General features: G+C 37.9%; 1 protein-coding gene across 1 annotated transcript; it reads left to right on the forward strand.

Moving 5' to 3' along the window:
- The first annotated feature begins 654 nt into the window (after positions 1-654).
- rpa3 (replication protein A3) lies at positions 655-2,095 on the forward strand. Its single transcript, XM_075449675.1, has 4 exons — positions 655-861; positions 967-1,041; positions 1,695-1,806; positions 1,896-2,095. The coding sequence occupies exons 1-4, from the start codon at positions 763-765 to the stop codon at positions 1,976-1,978; spliced, it is 369 nt and encodes a 122-aa protein (XP_075305790.1). The 5' UTR covers positions 655-762; the 3' UTR covers positions 1,979-2,095.
- The last annotated feature ends 15,572 nt before the right edge of the window (positions 2,096-17,667 follow it).

Genomic DNA, 17,667 nt, shown 5'->3' on the forward strand with positions numbered 1-17,667 from the left:
GGTTTTGTTACTTTTTTATTTTTTTAAACAAACTTTATTAAAGCTCTTGAATAGTATACAAAACAAGTCAGGGAAGTATTCTTGACATTGTTACAGTTTACAAAACCGAATGTGAAGTGAAAAAGAAAGGAAAAAAAAGTACAATAAGAAAAGAACAGCAAGGGGTTTTGTTACTAAGTTAGCCGCAGTTACAAGACGTAATGTTTTCATTGAAAAGAAAACTGGATACATTTGCACAAAAAGGACATTTTTCTTTACTTTGACAATAACCAAATGGAAAAGGATTTAATTTTTGTTGGTACAACTTGTTTTATTTTTAGGTAAATTTCATATCCACAAAAGGAAATGGACTGACAGCAAACCAAATTTTACACTTTTTTTGAAAGAACTATATCAATACAGCACCGACATCAATGGTTAAGAAATGCCTAAAACAAAACTTTATTTTGGAAAAAGTTTTATTTAAATAATCTTTTTCTCTACAGTGATGAATTTTATATGCATGATATTTCTATACGTTTCTTTGTACATTTATACTTTTATATATATATGTTTTTCTTCTTCTCCTAGCTAAACAGTTTTGTTATGTACATAATTGTTAATAAAGTTTTAAAAAAAAGAAAGACGTAATGTTTTCAACCGGAAACACTCCGACACTCCGCCAGCGCGCGCTACCGTTCCATCCAAATGAAACAACGTCCGATTTCGCGCGCTGTTGTCATTATCCAGAAGTCAGCAACGCCATAACAGCAAGCTGCTAAGATGGCAGGCATACTCGATGTCCCAAAACCAAGAATAAATTGCTCTATGCTTTCGCAGCATATCAGTCGGCCGGTTTGTTTCGTTGGCCGCGTTGGAAAGGTGAGAGTTGTTAAGTTAAAATGTCGTTTCAACGGTTACAACTCCGACTAAAAACATACACTCTCAATATCCGTCCCACTGAATGCTTGCTTTCTGTTTTTGAAGGTTCACTCAAGTGGAAAAACGTTTGCTGTCACGGATGGAGAAGGAAATAATGCAACAGTTGAACTGAACGAACCCGTAAGTATCTTAAAAGTGTGTCTTTGGGTAGCCTTTTTATTTGTAACAGCATTACCATATTTACACATTTTCCCATTAATCTGTTTCCTACCGAAAATATGTTTTTGTTTCTCACAGACTTTCCAGGTATAGGGATTTGTGTTTTATTCTTAATGCTTATTTAGCCATAAAACGGTAATCAAATCAAATCAAATTTATTTATATAGCACATTTCATGTACAAACAATTCAAAGTGCTTTACATAAAATAAAAGCATTGCAGCAGGGAGTGGAAGAAGCATTTAAATGCATAAAAGAATATAAAGAGAAACAAATAAAATCATTTAAATGAATTTAAAAACAAGCAACAGTCAAGATAAGTTAAAAGATGTAATGCCAAGGAAATCCCAGTCAAACTATAATTACTAGCTAAAGTAATGTTATTATTTTCATTATCAAGCTTTAATTTTAAATCGTACAGTTATCCATATCTGCTGTCGTATTCTGGCGTGACATCAGATGGCGATTGCATCTAATGTTGCATTCCTGTTACATTGTGCTGATTTCATATTGTCCAGCAGAATAATGTAGTTCTACTTTTTTCTGATGTTGCTTGCAGGGGTGGGCAACTCGCTGATAAAGATGGTGGAACTAAAGTTCTCTGTTTGTTTTCAGCTTGAAGAAGAGCTGACAGGCATCGTGGAGGTCATCGGTATGGTGTCCAACAAAGGAGCAATAATGGCCACGACATACAACATGCTGCGAGAAGACAAGGGCATTCTCTTTGGTAGCTCTCCACTTGAAAAGAGAAAAAGCTGTGATGATACAGTAGCGTTGATTCATTTTTACTTACTGTGTGCTTCGTCTGACCAACAGATTTGGAACTGTACAACGAAGCCCTGAAGGTCATTCATGATTTCCCCCAGCACTACCCATTCGAAGTGGCTGCAAGTGGATGAAGCTGACATGTGAAGATTGTGTCCATGGTTTATTTTGTGTTGTGTGGAGAAAGTTCAGTTCTATTTTTTTTTTTTTGTATTGATATGATTGTCTTTTAATAAATGCATATATTGGAAGTTTTCATTCATTCATTCATTCATTCATTCATCCAAGTCAAGTCAAGTCTTTTATTGTCAGATACACAGAACAGAGTCGGACTGGGCACTGAAATTCTTAGGACAGGACACCGTACAGCAGCTACCATAACAAGACATAACATGCTGTAACATGTCATGTCATAAGTACTGTACCAAAAATATTTACATGACAGTAACAATAGATAGGCAATGTGGATACTACAATATACAATATACATTTTAACGCTAATTACAAGAGCTGTACTGTACATATAATACACATAATAGCCTATGCTAATCTAAGACCTATACTAACCTATAACATAAGGAAAAATAAAAAATACAATGTTGTACAATATTGCAGGTTGCAGTGCAAACAGCAGTGGAGGTAGGCATGTGTAAAGTGTAAGTGTTGAGTGTAAGTGATGAGAGTGCATTATAGTCTATTTAGGAGCCTGATGGCCTTAGGATAGAAACTGTTCTCCATTCTGCGGGTGCGAGACCGGATGCTTCTGTACCGCCTACCAGAAGGCAGCATGGTGAACAGTCTGAAGGATGGGTGACGGCAGTCTTTTAGGATTCTGCCAGCTCTACAAAGACATCTTGTGTGGTAGATGTCCTGAAGGGTTGGGAGTTTCCTACCGATGATGCACTCAGCAGATCGGACCACAGTGCTTAGGGCCTTACGGTCAGGATGCCTTATATAGTGCACCTATAGAAGTTGGTGAGGATGACTGGGTTCATGCCAAACTTCTTGAGTCTCCTCAGGAAGAAGAGGCGTTTCCGGGCAGCTTTGACCACTTTGTCTGTGTGGGCAGACCAGGTGAGATCATGGCTGATATTAACCCCAAGGAACTTGAAGCAGCTGACCTTTTCTACTTCAGATCCGTTGATGTGAAGGGGTCCATGCATCCATTTCCAGCCCCCATGTCATGAGGGGCTGCGGCCTATCGCAGCTGCCATCAGGAAACGGGCGGGGTGGGTGCTCCTTGGACGGGTCACCAGTCTATCACACGGAGACAAACAAAGCTAACAACCACACATGCTAGTGGAAGCTGTTTTTGTCTGATTTGGCTAATATAACTGACCAAGTAAACGCTGTCAGTGTGAGATGGTTATTACTGAACTACAGCTGCAGTTATTTTCTAATTTGTAAATACTAGACTGAGGTCAGAGTTTACTTCATTACATTAAATTAGAAAGAACTCTTAAAAAAAAAACAATGCAGCATCTTGGGTTTATGTTTTCAATCTTTTTTTCTAGAAATGCTTGTATCACATGGATTGAAATGTGTGTAGTCATGACTACTAATTCCAATAGAGTTCATATTTTATACTGGTCAGCAGGTGGGAGTGTGACCTTAGAAACTGTAGAAGTCCCTTCATGAGCCAAGGGGAAAGTGTTCTCATCCCTAATTAATTGCAAGCAAGCACATACTGATTTGGCACTGAAATGACTCTCTTTGGTCTGTGTGAATTACTAAAAGGGGGACAATGGCTCTGATTTGACCACCGAGTTTAAATGGACATAGAGGGCAGGCATTGGAGCTGTAATTCAATTATCGACAATGACTGCTGTGAAAATGTTCAACATGTCCAACTGCTCCTTTATGTAAAACACAATAGTATTTCTAGTTGTAACAACTTCTTATCCAGCAGAACAGCCAATTGAACGAGTGTTTTACATCATTGGATGTTATTTAGCTGTCAGCATTTCAAGGTAATAATGGTTCAAGATGGGACTAATTTCACAAAGAAAATATACCACAAAGAAAAGACAGTATGTTTTTATAAAGATGTCTCACACTGTAAAGACACCAAAAATACAAACGAAGGAAAGAGGACAGAACAGATTTGAGTTCTATGCAATAAAAGTTGATCAGAATTGTAATCAATGTAATGATTTTTTTCCCACCGCAAAGTTGTTTTGATTGAAATTGATTCTTGCCTCGTAAAAACATGGTGTGGCAGGTTTAATTGGTGTGTTATTGAGACAATCATTATTTCTTTTTGAAGTAGATGAATTCAATTTTATTTTCAAGAATTCAAGAACCTTAAAGTTCAGAAAATTTGATGAAATCTCTGATCTGTTGTCACTTGGTCTTGTAATAAATCCTTATGAAAATTGATCCTACAAGGCCCTAGGGCTGACTGTATTTTGACAGGACTTTAAGTTTGTACGTTTTCCAACCACTTTAGAACGCTGACAAAAATAAATGATGAAGCAGGAAATGATGGCTGTAAAATATAGGCGTATTGTAAACCAATGGGTGGATGTGTATATCATCAGGGAAAGGACAGGGTAATAGTGTCGACCTCTGTAAAAATAACTAAGTATGTCCTCAGTGAATCCAATGCAATGGGTGGGAGAGAAGTAGCCTAAAGGAAGGCAGCTGCCGTGTTTCAGCAAGTTGAAACACTGCCATTTATGTTGCACCGTCTGCTCCATCTGCTCCCATCCAGAGATACGATCACTTCCATCTTCCACACTTTGTCATGGAAACATCCACCCTTTCTGTCATGGCCTATTCTTGTCAAACCCTGCACACCCATTCATACATTCTTTGTTTTCCCCCTTTTGGTTTACTTAATCTAAACCTATCATTTTAGAGGGCTGGAGCCTGCATTTCATCCTGTTATAAAAGCCAGAATTCTTGTCATTACCTCTAAAGAAACTGGGAATCTTACTTCATTAGCCAGTCAATAGAAATGTATTCATCATGTACACCATTTATCCTGTTTCCCCCATATTTTTTGATTGATTGTTGTATTATGTAAGCCACTATTTATTGTAGGTGCGCTTGTCTTTGCTTGCCATACAATTTTCATTGAAGGATAAATAAGATATCTATTTGATTGATTATTTGACTGCATATTGTTTACGCACACACTCCTTAAACAGAGGCACTTTACTAGAGTAAACTTGCTCATGGCATCAATGTAGCAAACACAACAGAAAGTTGGAAGGGGACAACAAAAGATTAGAAAAGTAAGGAATACTGAAAGAAACAGCAAGAGAAAGATGTTGCAGCTAATAAGGTTAATGTACAGTAGATAAGTAACCTGATTGGACATAGGAAGAGCACCTTAAAATGATGTTCGGAGTAGATTCACCCTAGGGTCATTTGAACCGTGACATTCAGCCAAGTAGCCCACCCGAAGTTTTTCCGATATTGGCTGAACATCAGCTGAGTTACTGAGTTATCCCGAATAGCTTAGTACAAGGGTTAATGGAACCTCGTCCATATCTCCAAAATTACCACACTAAAATCACATGCCATGACACCAAACTTCTACAGTAGTACAAATATGGTCTGTACTCACAAAACGATGCATTTGGAAGTTTGTACATAGTCCAGGAGTTTATTATTATCAACACAAGCCTAATAGCTTCTCTGCTGCTAAAGCTGCGTCGACGTCACTTCCTTAATCCAGGAGCTTCAAAGTAAGATGAGGGTTGATCTGCTACTGTAGACAACAAAGCAAGGCTGCTCAATTTCTCCATTGATAAAATAAATTCACAACTCTACAACATAAAAATTCATGTAGAATATAGCATATACTTTGTTGTCCACAGTAGTAGATCAACCCTCATCTTACTTTGAAGCTCCCAGATCAAGGAAGTGACGTCGACGCAGCTTTAGCATCAGATTAGGGTTGTGTTGATAATAATAAACTCCTGGACTATGTACAAACTTCCAAATGCATCGCTTTGTGAGTACAGACCATATTTGTACTACTGTAGAAGTTTGGTGTCATGGCATGTGATTTTAGTGTGGTAATTTTGGAGATACTGCCAGGGTCCGTTAGCGCTTGTACTAAGCTATTCGGGATAACTCAGTAACTCAGCTGATGTTCAGCCAATATCGGAAAAACTTCGGGTGGGCTACTTGGCTGGATGTCACGGTCAACCTGCTATCAAGAAAACGTTGAAAACATATATTAAAATGTTTATTTCATCACATTTTGTTTAACGGCAGTATGTTTCGCCCAAATTTACCAAAATTAATTCTCCTATTTAAATCTTTAAATGCCGTTTTCTCAAAATCAGTTTTTTGTGTTTTTCCAGTATCAATATCTCAGCCTATGGAGCACCTACTAACGCCAAACTTTCCAGTTATACACTTAGCAGTATTCTGAAGATATTTACTGAAGGATTTGTTGATAAATCATTCCTGGCCTGATTTATGTGACATTATAATAAAAAAATATGGCGAAAATTGATGTTTTTTAGGCTATGGACAGTATATGTTGATTTCCTAGGAAATGAAAGCAGATATCCTGAAATCCCTCTGTAATTTTCTTTTCATTTTGTGTGTAAACAAAATGAAAAAATAATTTTGCACCTGGCTTTATCATATGTTCAGATCTATCTTCCGGAAATATATGCAAATTTGCACATATTTAATGAGATAATGCATAATTTGCATAATTAAACATACAAATTTCTAAAACTTGTAATACATTTTTTTCATACTTGTATAAGTAATCAACTGAGGAAGTTTCATGGTGATATCTGTTATTTTAAAATATTACCCTATTCACCTTTAGCGTCTCGCCTTAAGGAAGCAGAGCCGTTTGAAGTAGAGATCGCCTGAGGTGCAGCAATCTGCAAACATCTCTACCGATGAAATGTGGAGAAATGCCAGAATAATGTTCCTCAATGTAAATTGAAATTCAATGCATTGAAGAGGCCTTCGTCTGCAGTACATAATATGATCAAAAGATTGAGAGAATCTCGAGACACCCTTGTGTGCAACAGACATGGTCAAAAATCAATACTGAATGCCTGTGTTAGGGTTAGGGACGTCTTTGCTTGAAATAAGCAAACAAATCTGCCAATGGAACTAGTGAAAATCAGCTTGTCAAGATTTCTTGAAATAAGATGTGATATTTAGGACTTTTGAGATAAAAGTGATCTTGAAATTAGCTTGAAAACCTCTTCAAATGTCAAAAAAAGCTTGTTTCATGTGATATGTGACTCAAAACAAGATGTTTTCAAGACTTTTTCATTTAACAAGATATTCAAGATGTATTGTCTTCAAACAAGTCCCTATATCTGGCTGAAATAGTACTTGTTAGGCAGTTGTGTCTATTAAGTGTAATGAGATATTTTGACGAGAAATGAGACAAATATACTTGGTAAGACTTAGATTTTTTTCCAGTGTGGATAAACCATGGTTGCCAAAAATAAAATAAAAACAATTGTCAAAAGAGGCTACAGGCCTTTGTATAACTGTAGGAAAACACAAAGCTGATCTCATGTGAAAAATCATGATTAAATGCAAAGGTATTTCTGATGTTGTGCTTAACGTTTTAAAGTGGTCAGAATTTTAGACAAGCCAGTCAGCTGAAGAACTATTGAGTGAAATTCTTCGGGCGAACTGAGACATGTTTCATTCCAGGTTTTACAGGCTGACACCCCTGAAACTGTCAAATAGAATGATCCTTTTGATATTTTTGGTCAACCCAGACTGACCAAAATCTTGCATATCTTTAGAAAGCAATTACCCTGCTAATTTGTCACAGTACCAGTCAGTCTAAGGCTGTTTGTGTTTGCCTTGTGTTTGGTCGTGTAACCAATTAAGTCTTTAATTAATATTAAATTCCCCTTCTAATGCACACTTGTTTATTTGAAGGACTGGATGTTTATGATGCCATTCTGTTCTCCTTGTTAACCCTAACATTACCGCAATATCTACAAGAATCCACGATGAATCTTGTAAATCTCTGTTTGAACCCATTCCATTCCTCCAAAAGTTATTAGTCCATATTCTACATGCCAAGGTGGACACTGAATTTTATTATCATTATTTATTTACACTGAAGCTGGCTGTGACTGAGCCCATTATGTACTGTGAGCTAACTTGCCTAAAAATCTGTTGCATATCTATCACATGCATCAGAGCCCCTGAGCAGGGCTTTAGATGGATCGTATGAAGCTGTCAGACCTGCCATAGGTTGAAGTGCCACAGGGAGTGTTAACAAACGATCTGAGCATGGCAAGTTCAAGAAGACGTTATACCTCCAAGCATTTCATGTAAGCACCACAGGCTATAAACTATCTCTGCAGCCTGTTACGGCAGCAGAGATGGTGGCACGTTTCGCTGTGAAGTTCCGAATAAACTATGCTTCTATTTTAGATGCATAGCCTTGAGTTCAGTGTGAGTTTATCACCAGCAAATCCCACCCATACCATTATAGCCCTGTTTTTGATGCTCCAGAGTTAGAGCCACACATTTAGATACCATCCATTCACCCGGTCCACCTCTCACAGAGATATGCTACTTAAACTCGGAAACATTAACATTCGTGCAGATCTGAAACCCTGTTCACTGAGAATCTAAGGCTGGTCACAATGAGAAGCTTCCACTCTAAGAGAGCTTCCATTATGGTTAACCCATAAGAACCCACCATGACACAGGTGTAACACGCCCTTTAAATGTTCTAGAAAATTCCATGAAAAACTTTATCCTTGATTTCAACTCATGAATTGCCAGAGTGACCCATACTTAACATCCTGGTGGGTCATGTGACAGGTTATGTGATTTAGTCTTCCCATAATAACATTTCCAAGATGTCTGTGTGCCAGGTTACCACTACGGGCAGAGCTAGCTAAATTTAAATCGCTTGTTTTTGGTTGCTAAAGGAAAGATTTAAACCATTTAACACCCACTGACACATCTTTGACACAAGCGTTATTTTGAGAAAAATGTCAGAAATGTGCTCTATATAGTCTGTTTTATGTCCCCCATAATTTTCCTTGATGGAGAAATTATCCAGGTTCTTAACGCCCAATGTGACATATATGTCACATTACAGATCTCTGACAGTTGGGGGTGGTATTTTGAAAAAAATGTCAGAAATGTGTTCTATGTGTTCAATGTGGTCTATTTATTCTATGTTATGACCCCCTTAATTTTCCTTAAGTAGAAATGGGTCCGGGTTCTTATGGGTTAACAAACAGTAGCGTAGCAGGAGGTAATTAGATAACTTGCTGCTCAGACATGGCCGCTCATTGTCATTTTTTGGACTTCTTAACCAAGGACCTGGCTGGTCCTAGGTTAAGAAGTCATTTCACTGTAAACAGTGTGCAGACTACATCAAAAGTGGACCGTAAAACCCACAAAGTGAGCTTGAAGAAGCCTAAATGCTCCTCATAGGTGAGTGGAATGTTCTATTGCATACTTTAACAAAGTTGTTGAAAGTATATATCACTAAATGCAAAGAGAGGTGGAGCAATCAGGGTGTGTATGTAGAAACCTTGGATGCCAAATGCTGCCGGGTCTATGGGAAGAGACTGGTGGTAAAGCTGGTGGTGGCACTGTCTGCAGACAGCTCTGTGTTAAGACAACACAGTCAGGCGGCGACAAAGACAATACCATACTGAGAGTTTACAGAGTACTTCCTGATGTAGTTCAACATATTTTGATTGGGCCAACTGGCTTTTTCAAGACAGGGACATGCACACAGACGCTATGGTCACAAGCTTGGTTTGGAGAGGAGCCAGTGAGAGCAAAATACCTGTCACATCCCACAGTTAATCCATATTAAGTAATACCGAAATGAAATGAATAAGAGAACATGGACCGATAAAACAAGACACGCATGTGAAACCTGGATGGGTTAAAAGTGGAGGACAAATTTCGTGTGTTACCTTGTACATGACAATAAAAAAATCTGATTTTAAGATTATTCAAAAAAGGGCAAACAAAGCAAAATATATTTCATGCTGTAGTCTCCTCAGATAGGTCACTGCTGGATTAGGATGTCTTTGAACACTGTTGGCATTAGCAACTAGCTTCATGAGGCTATCAACTGAAATGGTTTTAAAAAATTAGCCTTGTCAAAAGTTCATATGAACAAATACACCCAAGGAAAGAAATGTGTTGTCGTAATCTATTTCATGCCAAGAACCCTTACCAAAGTAAAGAGAAACTGGGGTGAATTACTTCTTTCCAAAATGAAGGCAAGTCATGAAAAGTTTCTGATCACAAATGCCATTCAGTGCCACAATGCTCTCATTTGTGTTATTTACTGTTTGCTTTTCTGCCATCACATGAGTCAAATATTGGTGTTATATGTGAGTGATTTGTGTGGCCAATGACAGAGAAATTTGACCCCAAAAAAAGGAATTTAATGTAATGATTAGCCTGTCGTGGATACTGACGGGAAAATTCATCATCTGGTGTCAGCCGAAACAGTTAAAAAAGTCGGTCTGACCTTGTAGAATAAGCTCTACTGTGTGGAGGAGCTGACTTCTGTGCTATTCTGTGTTGTACTTTTGCAGAAAAAGGAAACTTAGACCAAGACCTCGCTGTCTGGTTCATTAGATATAGCTCTGACAGATACTAAGTCAGCATTCAGTTTTATGCTCCTAACATCTGGAACAGTCTTCCAGAAGATGTGAGACAGGCCTCAACTCTGACAATGTTTAAATCCAGGCTGAAAACAGTATCTGCACTCTTCACTTTTTAAATTAATTAATTAATGATTATTTTTAATGTTTTTGAATTTTTTTAAAATTATTATTATTATTAATTTTATTATTTAAATTTTTTTTTAAATGATTTTATTGCCTTCTTGTGATTTTATGTAGCTATGAAGCACTTTGAATTGCCTTGTGTATGAATTGTGCTCTATAAATAAAATTGCCTTGCCTTGCCTTGCCTAAGTCACTTTTGATGGTTAACTTATTGACCATTTTCTCTTTTATGAGGTCAGTTTAGAAGACTGTTTATTCTAAGCAGTAGCAAATTGATAGCCTGCATCATATGGAAGGACATAGGTTTACAATGGTTTCCCTAATATTCCAGGTGAAATTGATAGAATGATTGCTCACTTTTTACAGAAGGATCAGGTGTGGCCCACAGACATATTAATGATTGATGTCAGGCAATGGGCATGAGGCCTTAAGTTAGCCTGTCTATTTGAATTATGGGAGCTGCTAATAGAAGTTTTGCCTACCGATGTCCCCCAGGTACAGCTTCTTACAGCTGCTCAACCATTTCAAGTTGCTACTCAGGACATGACTCCATAAAGATTAGCTTTAAAACATCCCAAAGAGACCTGTTTCTCTCCCTCACCATGAATCAAACATATTTTTCAGTGTAACCCGCAGACGCTGCCCTGCTTTTATCTGCATGGTCTTTCTGCCTCATACTATAAGTCATTTTATGCGTTCCACTCTAAACAGGAGCATATAGAGCATATGCATCCATTTAGCTGACGAATGAATGGCACGGTTGTCCATCTGAACGGACTGGACTGTGTGGCCGCCCCTCATGCCTCCTTTAGACCCCTTCAGCTCACCTGGCTGTGTCTGGACTTTTGCCTTTGTTCAGGACATCTGGGAACCATCTCTGTGGAACAGCCGGCCAGAGAACCTCAGGGCTGCAGGGACTGTTGATGTTTTTAAAAAGAGGCTCAAGACCTACCTTTTTAGTTTAGCTTACAGCTGAATTTTTATTTTTTTAATCTTTTTATCTATTCATTTTTTATTTCAAATATTTGTCTTTTAATTATTTGATTATGTACTTATTATATACTTATCTATCCGGTGTTCTTCCACACCAGGGACTATGCCTCCTCGGGTAGTTGCTGGGGGGATCGCCCTGGTTGGGGTGGTTGGGGGATCCTGCACTGCAGCCCTGGCTGTGGTGTGGACGCCGGTCTGCCCCGATCTGGGCAGTTCCCCGTGGTCATTGGTGGGCTGGCTCCTGGCGGGGACAGATCCCCAAGATATCGTTTCCTCACCTCAGCCAGATGTTGATGTTTATCTACAGATTTTTGTGGGGGGGCTATGTGTACAGTGTGGTGGTCAGTGGGATGTTATATGTGAGTTTATGTATCTATTGACCTTATTATATAAAGCACTTTGCACTGCTTCTGTTTAAAAAGTGCTATATAAATAAAGTTTGATTTGATTGGATGATTTGAGAAGGGGGGCTGTCATGATCTGGACGTTTGTATCATGGTTTCCTTGTTTTTGTTTTTTTAATTATTTTTTTTGTTTCTTAATTTCAGTGCTGTCTTTTCAACTTCCATGTGTATTCTAGTTCTGCACTGTAAAATCCGATTAGTTAACCTTACTTGAAAAAAGCATGCAAACCGGTTGCACTTAAAAAAAGTAAGTACACTGGAAGAGGGTATTGTGTGTTCAAGCAACTAACGCTTAGAGAGTAAAAAACACTTACATCCAGGTCCCTTGAACAAAGAAAAAAACAGTACTAGGTACTTACAAATTTGCTTAATGTATACTATTGATTAAGTAAAGACAACTAAGGACTACCAGTTAAGAACACTAACTTGCATGATGTAAACTTTACTGTTGTGTGTTCCAAATAACACAATCATTTGAGTCAAGTTAACTACAGCAAAATTTTCAATAAATTACATTTCTGAGTTTTATTTACTTGTCGTAATTCAACTCTACATAAAGGTCTTGTTATAGCTATCAAATAATACCATTCAAGGAAACATCCATGAATCAATGATTAGACGTAGTTATGGTCGCCTTTGTAAGAAATTTCTCAATTTAAAACATCAAAAATGCCAGCCAACTCTCGATAATTGTTACAAAACAGAAGTGGAGTTTAAGCGTAAAATAAAAGTATGTAACACATTAATATTTTAACAGGTTTATTTCAAAATCCTTCAGTTATAATATTTCAAACATCTGTTTAAAACATTTTAATACAACTTTAACCACATTTTTAGTTTAAAACTGTTGGGAATGTGGCCAATAAAAGTAAAGAAACGTATTTTAAAGAGATGCCATATTTACTGAGACAATAGCAACTGACACCCTTTTTATAGTCATAAGCAACAACCAGCAGCCATAACCATCAGGCGGTCAGTCAAATGCATTTAGCTTTACACTTCCAACTGAACCAAACCAAACAAGAGGCAAAGTGCTTGTGGCAGGTTTGTGAGATTTTCCATCTCAATACCTTCGAGAATGATGGCAGTTGATCGGGGGTTTAAGTGGAGACTTGAAGACACAGGAACATCTTCTCCAATAATAGTCAGCAACCCAACAGTCACATGTGCCCAGTCCTCATTGTCATTTGAAGCCTGTATAACATAAAATCACCATTACACCAGTGAAACATGACAATCATATGTCATGCCTACACAGCTTTCAAGTCATCAATTTTCTCTTACAATCTTCCAACGATAAGCTCCAGGAGCATCAAAGAAGATCTAAAGTTACTTGTGAGCACTGTAACAAGTAGAAGATGTCTATGTGAAGACAATATAGCTGCAACAAAAAGAGAAATGGTGCAACATTTATGGACTGATGAGGGCAAGATTATTCTTTTTGGGTCAAAGGTCCACAGATGGTTTGTCAGATGACCCCCAAAGAGTCATTTCAAGACAGAACACTGAAGACAGTGAAGCATGGTGGAGAAAGTATCATGATATGGTAATATTTTTACATCAGGGTGTCAGGTCTGTTCATCGCATGCCAGGATCATGGAATAGTTTGAATGCATCATAATACTTGAAAGAGTTCATGTTGGCTATAATGAAGAGACAATGCCCTTTAAATGGGCAATTCAACAGGACAATGATCCTGAAACACACCAGTATGCTGGAGTATCTTTTTACTGACCAACTGATTGTACAGCAACATATTAGTTCACTGATTCACAGGAAAGATAAATGTTTGAGCATTAATTCATGAAAAAAATGAGAAAATGCAGACGGATTTTTTTTTGGAGCACTCAGATTTCCTGTTTCCTGCATTTTATGTAAAATAAACAATAACATGAAACAATTTGATTATTTCTACTTCATGTTTTAATTTGGAATAGAATGTCCAGTGTTCCCAAATGCAGTGCAATCTGTTGGTTTTCTTAGCTAGGAAATTGTTTTTGAATTGGCTCTATATGAACGAATTGGATTATTTTATGAATTATGATTATTATTAATTAATTGAATTCCAATTGGCTTGAATTGGACTTACTATCTAAGTGCCTTGAGATGACACTTGTTGTATTTGGCGCTATATAAATAAAAATGAATTGAATTGAATTGAATGTACGTCTTCAAAAATTCTGAGAATTTTTAGGTTTACTCACTTCAAGCACATTTCTACTGATGATTTATAAAAACAATTTTGCATGTTCCAAATATACTTTTTACTGTACACAAAACATTCCTGCTGCCAATCTTCCACCCCTGACAGCCAGCTGAATTCTTGCTGTAATAGAGCACAACTACCCAACTTACCACTGTGTTCCTTTCTAGTACTGAGCTCTTAGGAACATAAGTCATATTCTTATTTTTCTGTAACTGCGTGAGAACTTACAATGGTAGTGTTGTAGAAGTTACTCGAATCATCCCCAAGTAGTACTGGGAGGCCTCTGAGAACAAGGGTACGTAGGGCTGTGACATCTGGCTTCTGGTGGAAAGAACAAATTTAGTTCAGGATGAAATAACATTCAACATTACAATACGAAAACAAACTATATATGAAATTAGTTTTATCTAAATGTTTTTATTTCATAATGCAGCTAAGTCATCTCCATATATAGTACACAGTTTATCATGAGCATCAGTACCACTGTGTTAACAGTACTACTAGTTGGCAATTCAAACGATACAGTATCACAATAAAATACAGTTTTTGTAATCAACATAATATTTAACTAAGAGTGCTTTAGTAAACTTACGTCTGAATCGATGTGCTGCACAATCTCAGCCAGTTTTTCTCCAACACTTCCTTTCTTGGACTTGAAGATGCTAATAAAGCGTGGTGTGAAGCGGTCCAAAGCACCAGAAAAGTAATTTTCCAGATTTTTGGTGGCAATCCTGTTGAATTCTGCATATACCTACAAAGGACAGAAATAACACAAAAAAAACTTATGACTACACTGGCAGTTATTAGACTGTAAACAAAAAAGCAAGCTAGAGTCGGTTCAAGATGATTTTTTGTGTATATAATAGGTATAATACCCTCCATTCTTTTGGCTATTGGTATCTTACCTTCAGTTTCTTGATGTAATGGATGACCACATTGATGGAGTAGTTGTTTTGAGCATCCAAGACAGTTGCCTTAAGCTTTTCTGACAACAACAAGGAAATTTCTCAGTTAAAAGGACCCTCTATTTCAAATTTTCCACACTTACAAAATAATTTGCATGTGCAAAAATCCATATTCATTAATCCAAAATCCATATTCACTCAATGTTACTTTATCATGCCATTGTTGCTTTTATTCGACTATTATTTTATCATATTATTACTATTATCATCATCATCAGTATTATAGCAATATTTACATTATGAAAAACATCTTTAAACATCTTTAGCTCTGTTTTACTGACTGATGTGCTGTTTGTGATGCATAAAACAATGAATTAACAGTGTTGCAGTAACACATTACTCAAACTGATTCAGTCAAATAACATCATGGATATCACATCTGACCTGACATAAATTTGAGGGACCAGTCCCGCGGCATTGCAAGGGAATATCTGAAGAACCGCCTGGTGTCAGTGATGCAGAATGAGCTAGCACAGCTCTGAGGCTATCCTTAGGTCTAAATCACATATAGTCGTTTTTTCACCGTGTAGGTCAACAAAAATTAGCGTGGTGATCAGCTACACAGTATGTTCAGTGTTCGTATCGTCTACTCTTATAATAATATCCCACCACACTGTTAGCCCGTTTAATTGAGATTTCTCTACTCTCTCGGAAGCTACGGTACAGTCACCACACGTGTCTCAACTTGTGCAGTGTGCTAGCTTAGGTAATATCACAGATTCTATAATACGGCTGTGGTAATATGTAAACAAATGATAGCTGGAGCTATAACAGAAGTCAAATGATCAAATGTACACAAAAATATAATGTAATTGCTAACTTACCTCACTGTTTTTTTCCGTGACGTGTTTCTCGGCTTCCAATATAAGCGCGAAGATGAGCCACTGGCTTCAACTGCGCATTCTCAGATGTGGTTGGTTGGAGGGTACGTTACAGTTTTTTTCAATCGCTAACAAGCGCTTACCCATACTTCAGATACGTTTTCTAAACTCTTAACACAATTAGCACAGCATGGATATTTTGTGGCCATACCATTCACACATTTCATGTCATTTCACACAATATGCAGTCAAACACATTTCCTTAACAGACAAGCTATACCCCCCAACAAAATTATGGATTGTTTTTGCATTATTTACAAATGTTAACACACGACATCCCACAATAGCAAAAACAATATTCCAAACCTTAGATACAGTATAAAAACCTCTGCTTCTGTAGTGATATCTACGGTGGCCGACACGTGCAAACGCTCTGCAAACGGCGAAACAAATCCAACAATAAAATGCTGCAAGAGGAAAATGCGGCAATAACAAAAACGACCGGAGCACACGCGCTGCAAACCCCAAAACACATGCAAGACAGAAACGCTGCAAACATCAAAACACATGCAAGAGAGAAACGCTGCAAACCCCAAAACACATGCAAGAGAGAAACGCTGCAAACCCCAAAACACATGCAAGAGAGAAACGCTGCAAACCCCAAAACACATGCAAGAGAGAAACGCTGCAAACCCCAAAACACATGCAAGAGAGAAACGCTGCAAACATCAAAACACATGCAAGAGAGAAACGCTGCAAACCCCAAAACACATGCAAGAGAGAAACGCTGCAAACATCAAAACACATGCAAGAGAGAAACGCTGCAAACCCCAAAACACATGCAAGAAAGAAACGCTGCAAACATCAAAACACACGCAAGAGAGAAACGCTGCAAACCCCAAAACACATGCAAGAAAGAAACGCTGCAAACATCAAAACACATGCAAGAGAGAAACGCTGCAAACCCCAAAACACATGCAAGAGAGAAACGCTGCAAACATCAAAACACATGCAAGAGAGAAACGCTGCAAACCCCAAAACACATGCAAGAAAGAAACGCTGCAAACATCAAAACACATGCAAGAGAGAAACGCTGCAAACCCCAAAACACATGCAAGAGAGAAACGCTGCAAACCCCAAAACACATGCAAGACAGAAACGCTGCAAACATCAAAACACATGCAAGAGAGAAACGCTGCAAACCCCAAAACACATGCAAGACAGAAACGCTGCAAACATCAAAACACATGCAAGAGAGAAACGCTGCAAACCCCAAAACACATGCAAGAGAGGAACGCTGCAAACCCCAAAACACATGCAAGAGAGAAACGCTGCAAACATCAAAACACATGCAAGAGAGAAACGCTGCAAACCCCAAAACACATGCAAGAAAGAAACGCTGCAAACATCAAAACACATGCAAGAGAGAAACGCTGCAAACCCCAAAACACATGCAAGAGAGAAACGCTGCAAACATCAAAACACATGCAAGAGAGAAACGCTGCAAACCCCAAAACACATGCAAGAAAGAAACGCTGCAAATATCAAAACACATGCAAGAGAGAAACGCTGCAAACCCCAAAACACATGCAAGAGAGAAACGCTGCAAACCCCAAAACACATGCAAGACAGAAACGCTGCAAACATCAAAACACATGCAAGAGAGAAACGCTGCAAACTTCAAAACACAACGGAAGTT

Source organism: Odontesthes bonariensis, chromosome 18 (assembly GCF_027942865.1).
Source record: "Odontesthes bonariensis isolate fOdoBon6 chromosome 18, fOdoBon6.hap1, whole genome shotgun sequence".
NCBI lineage: Eukaryota > Metazoa > Chordata > Actinopteri > Atheriniformes > Atherinopsidae > Odontesthes > Odontesthes bonariensis.

What these genes read in the sequence shown, in the direction of transcription:
- rpa3 (XM_075449675.1), top strand. Translation starts at nt 763, where the DNA reads ATGGCAGGCATACTCGATGTCCCAAAACCAAGAATAAATTGCTCTATG. An exon ending in TCGTTGGCCGCGTTGGAAAG is followed by an intron (nt 862 to 966) that starts GTGAGAGTTGTT and finishes CTGTTTTTGAAG; the next exon opens with GTTCACTCAAGTGGAAAAAC. An exon ending in AGACAAGGGCATTCTCTTTG is followed by an intron (nt 1,807 to 1,895) that starts GTAGCTCTCCAC and finishes TCTGACCAACAG; the next exon opens with ATTTGGAACTGTACAACGAA.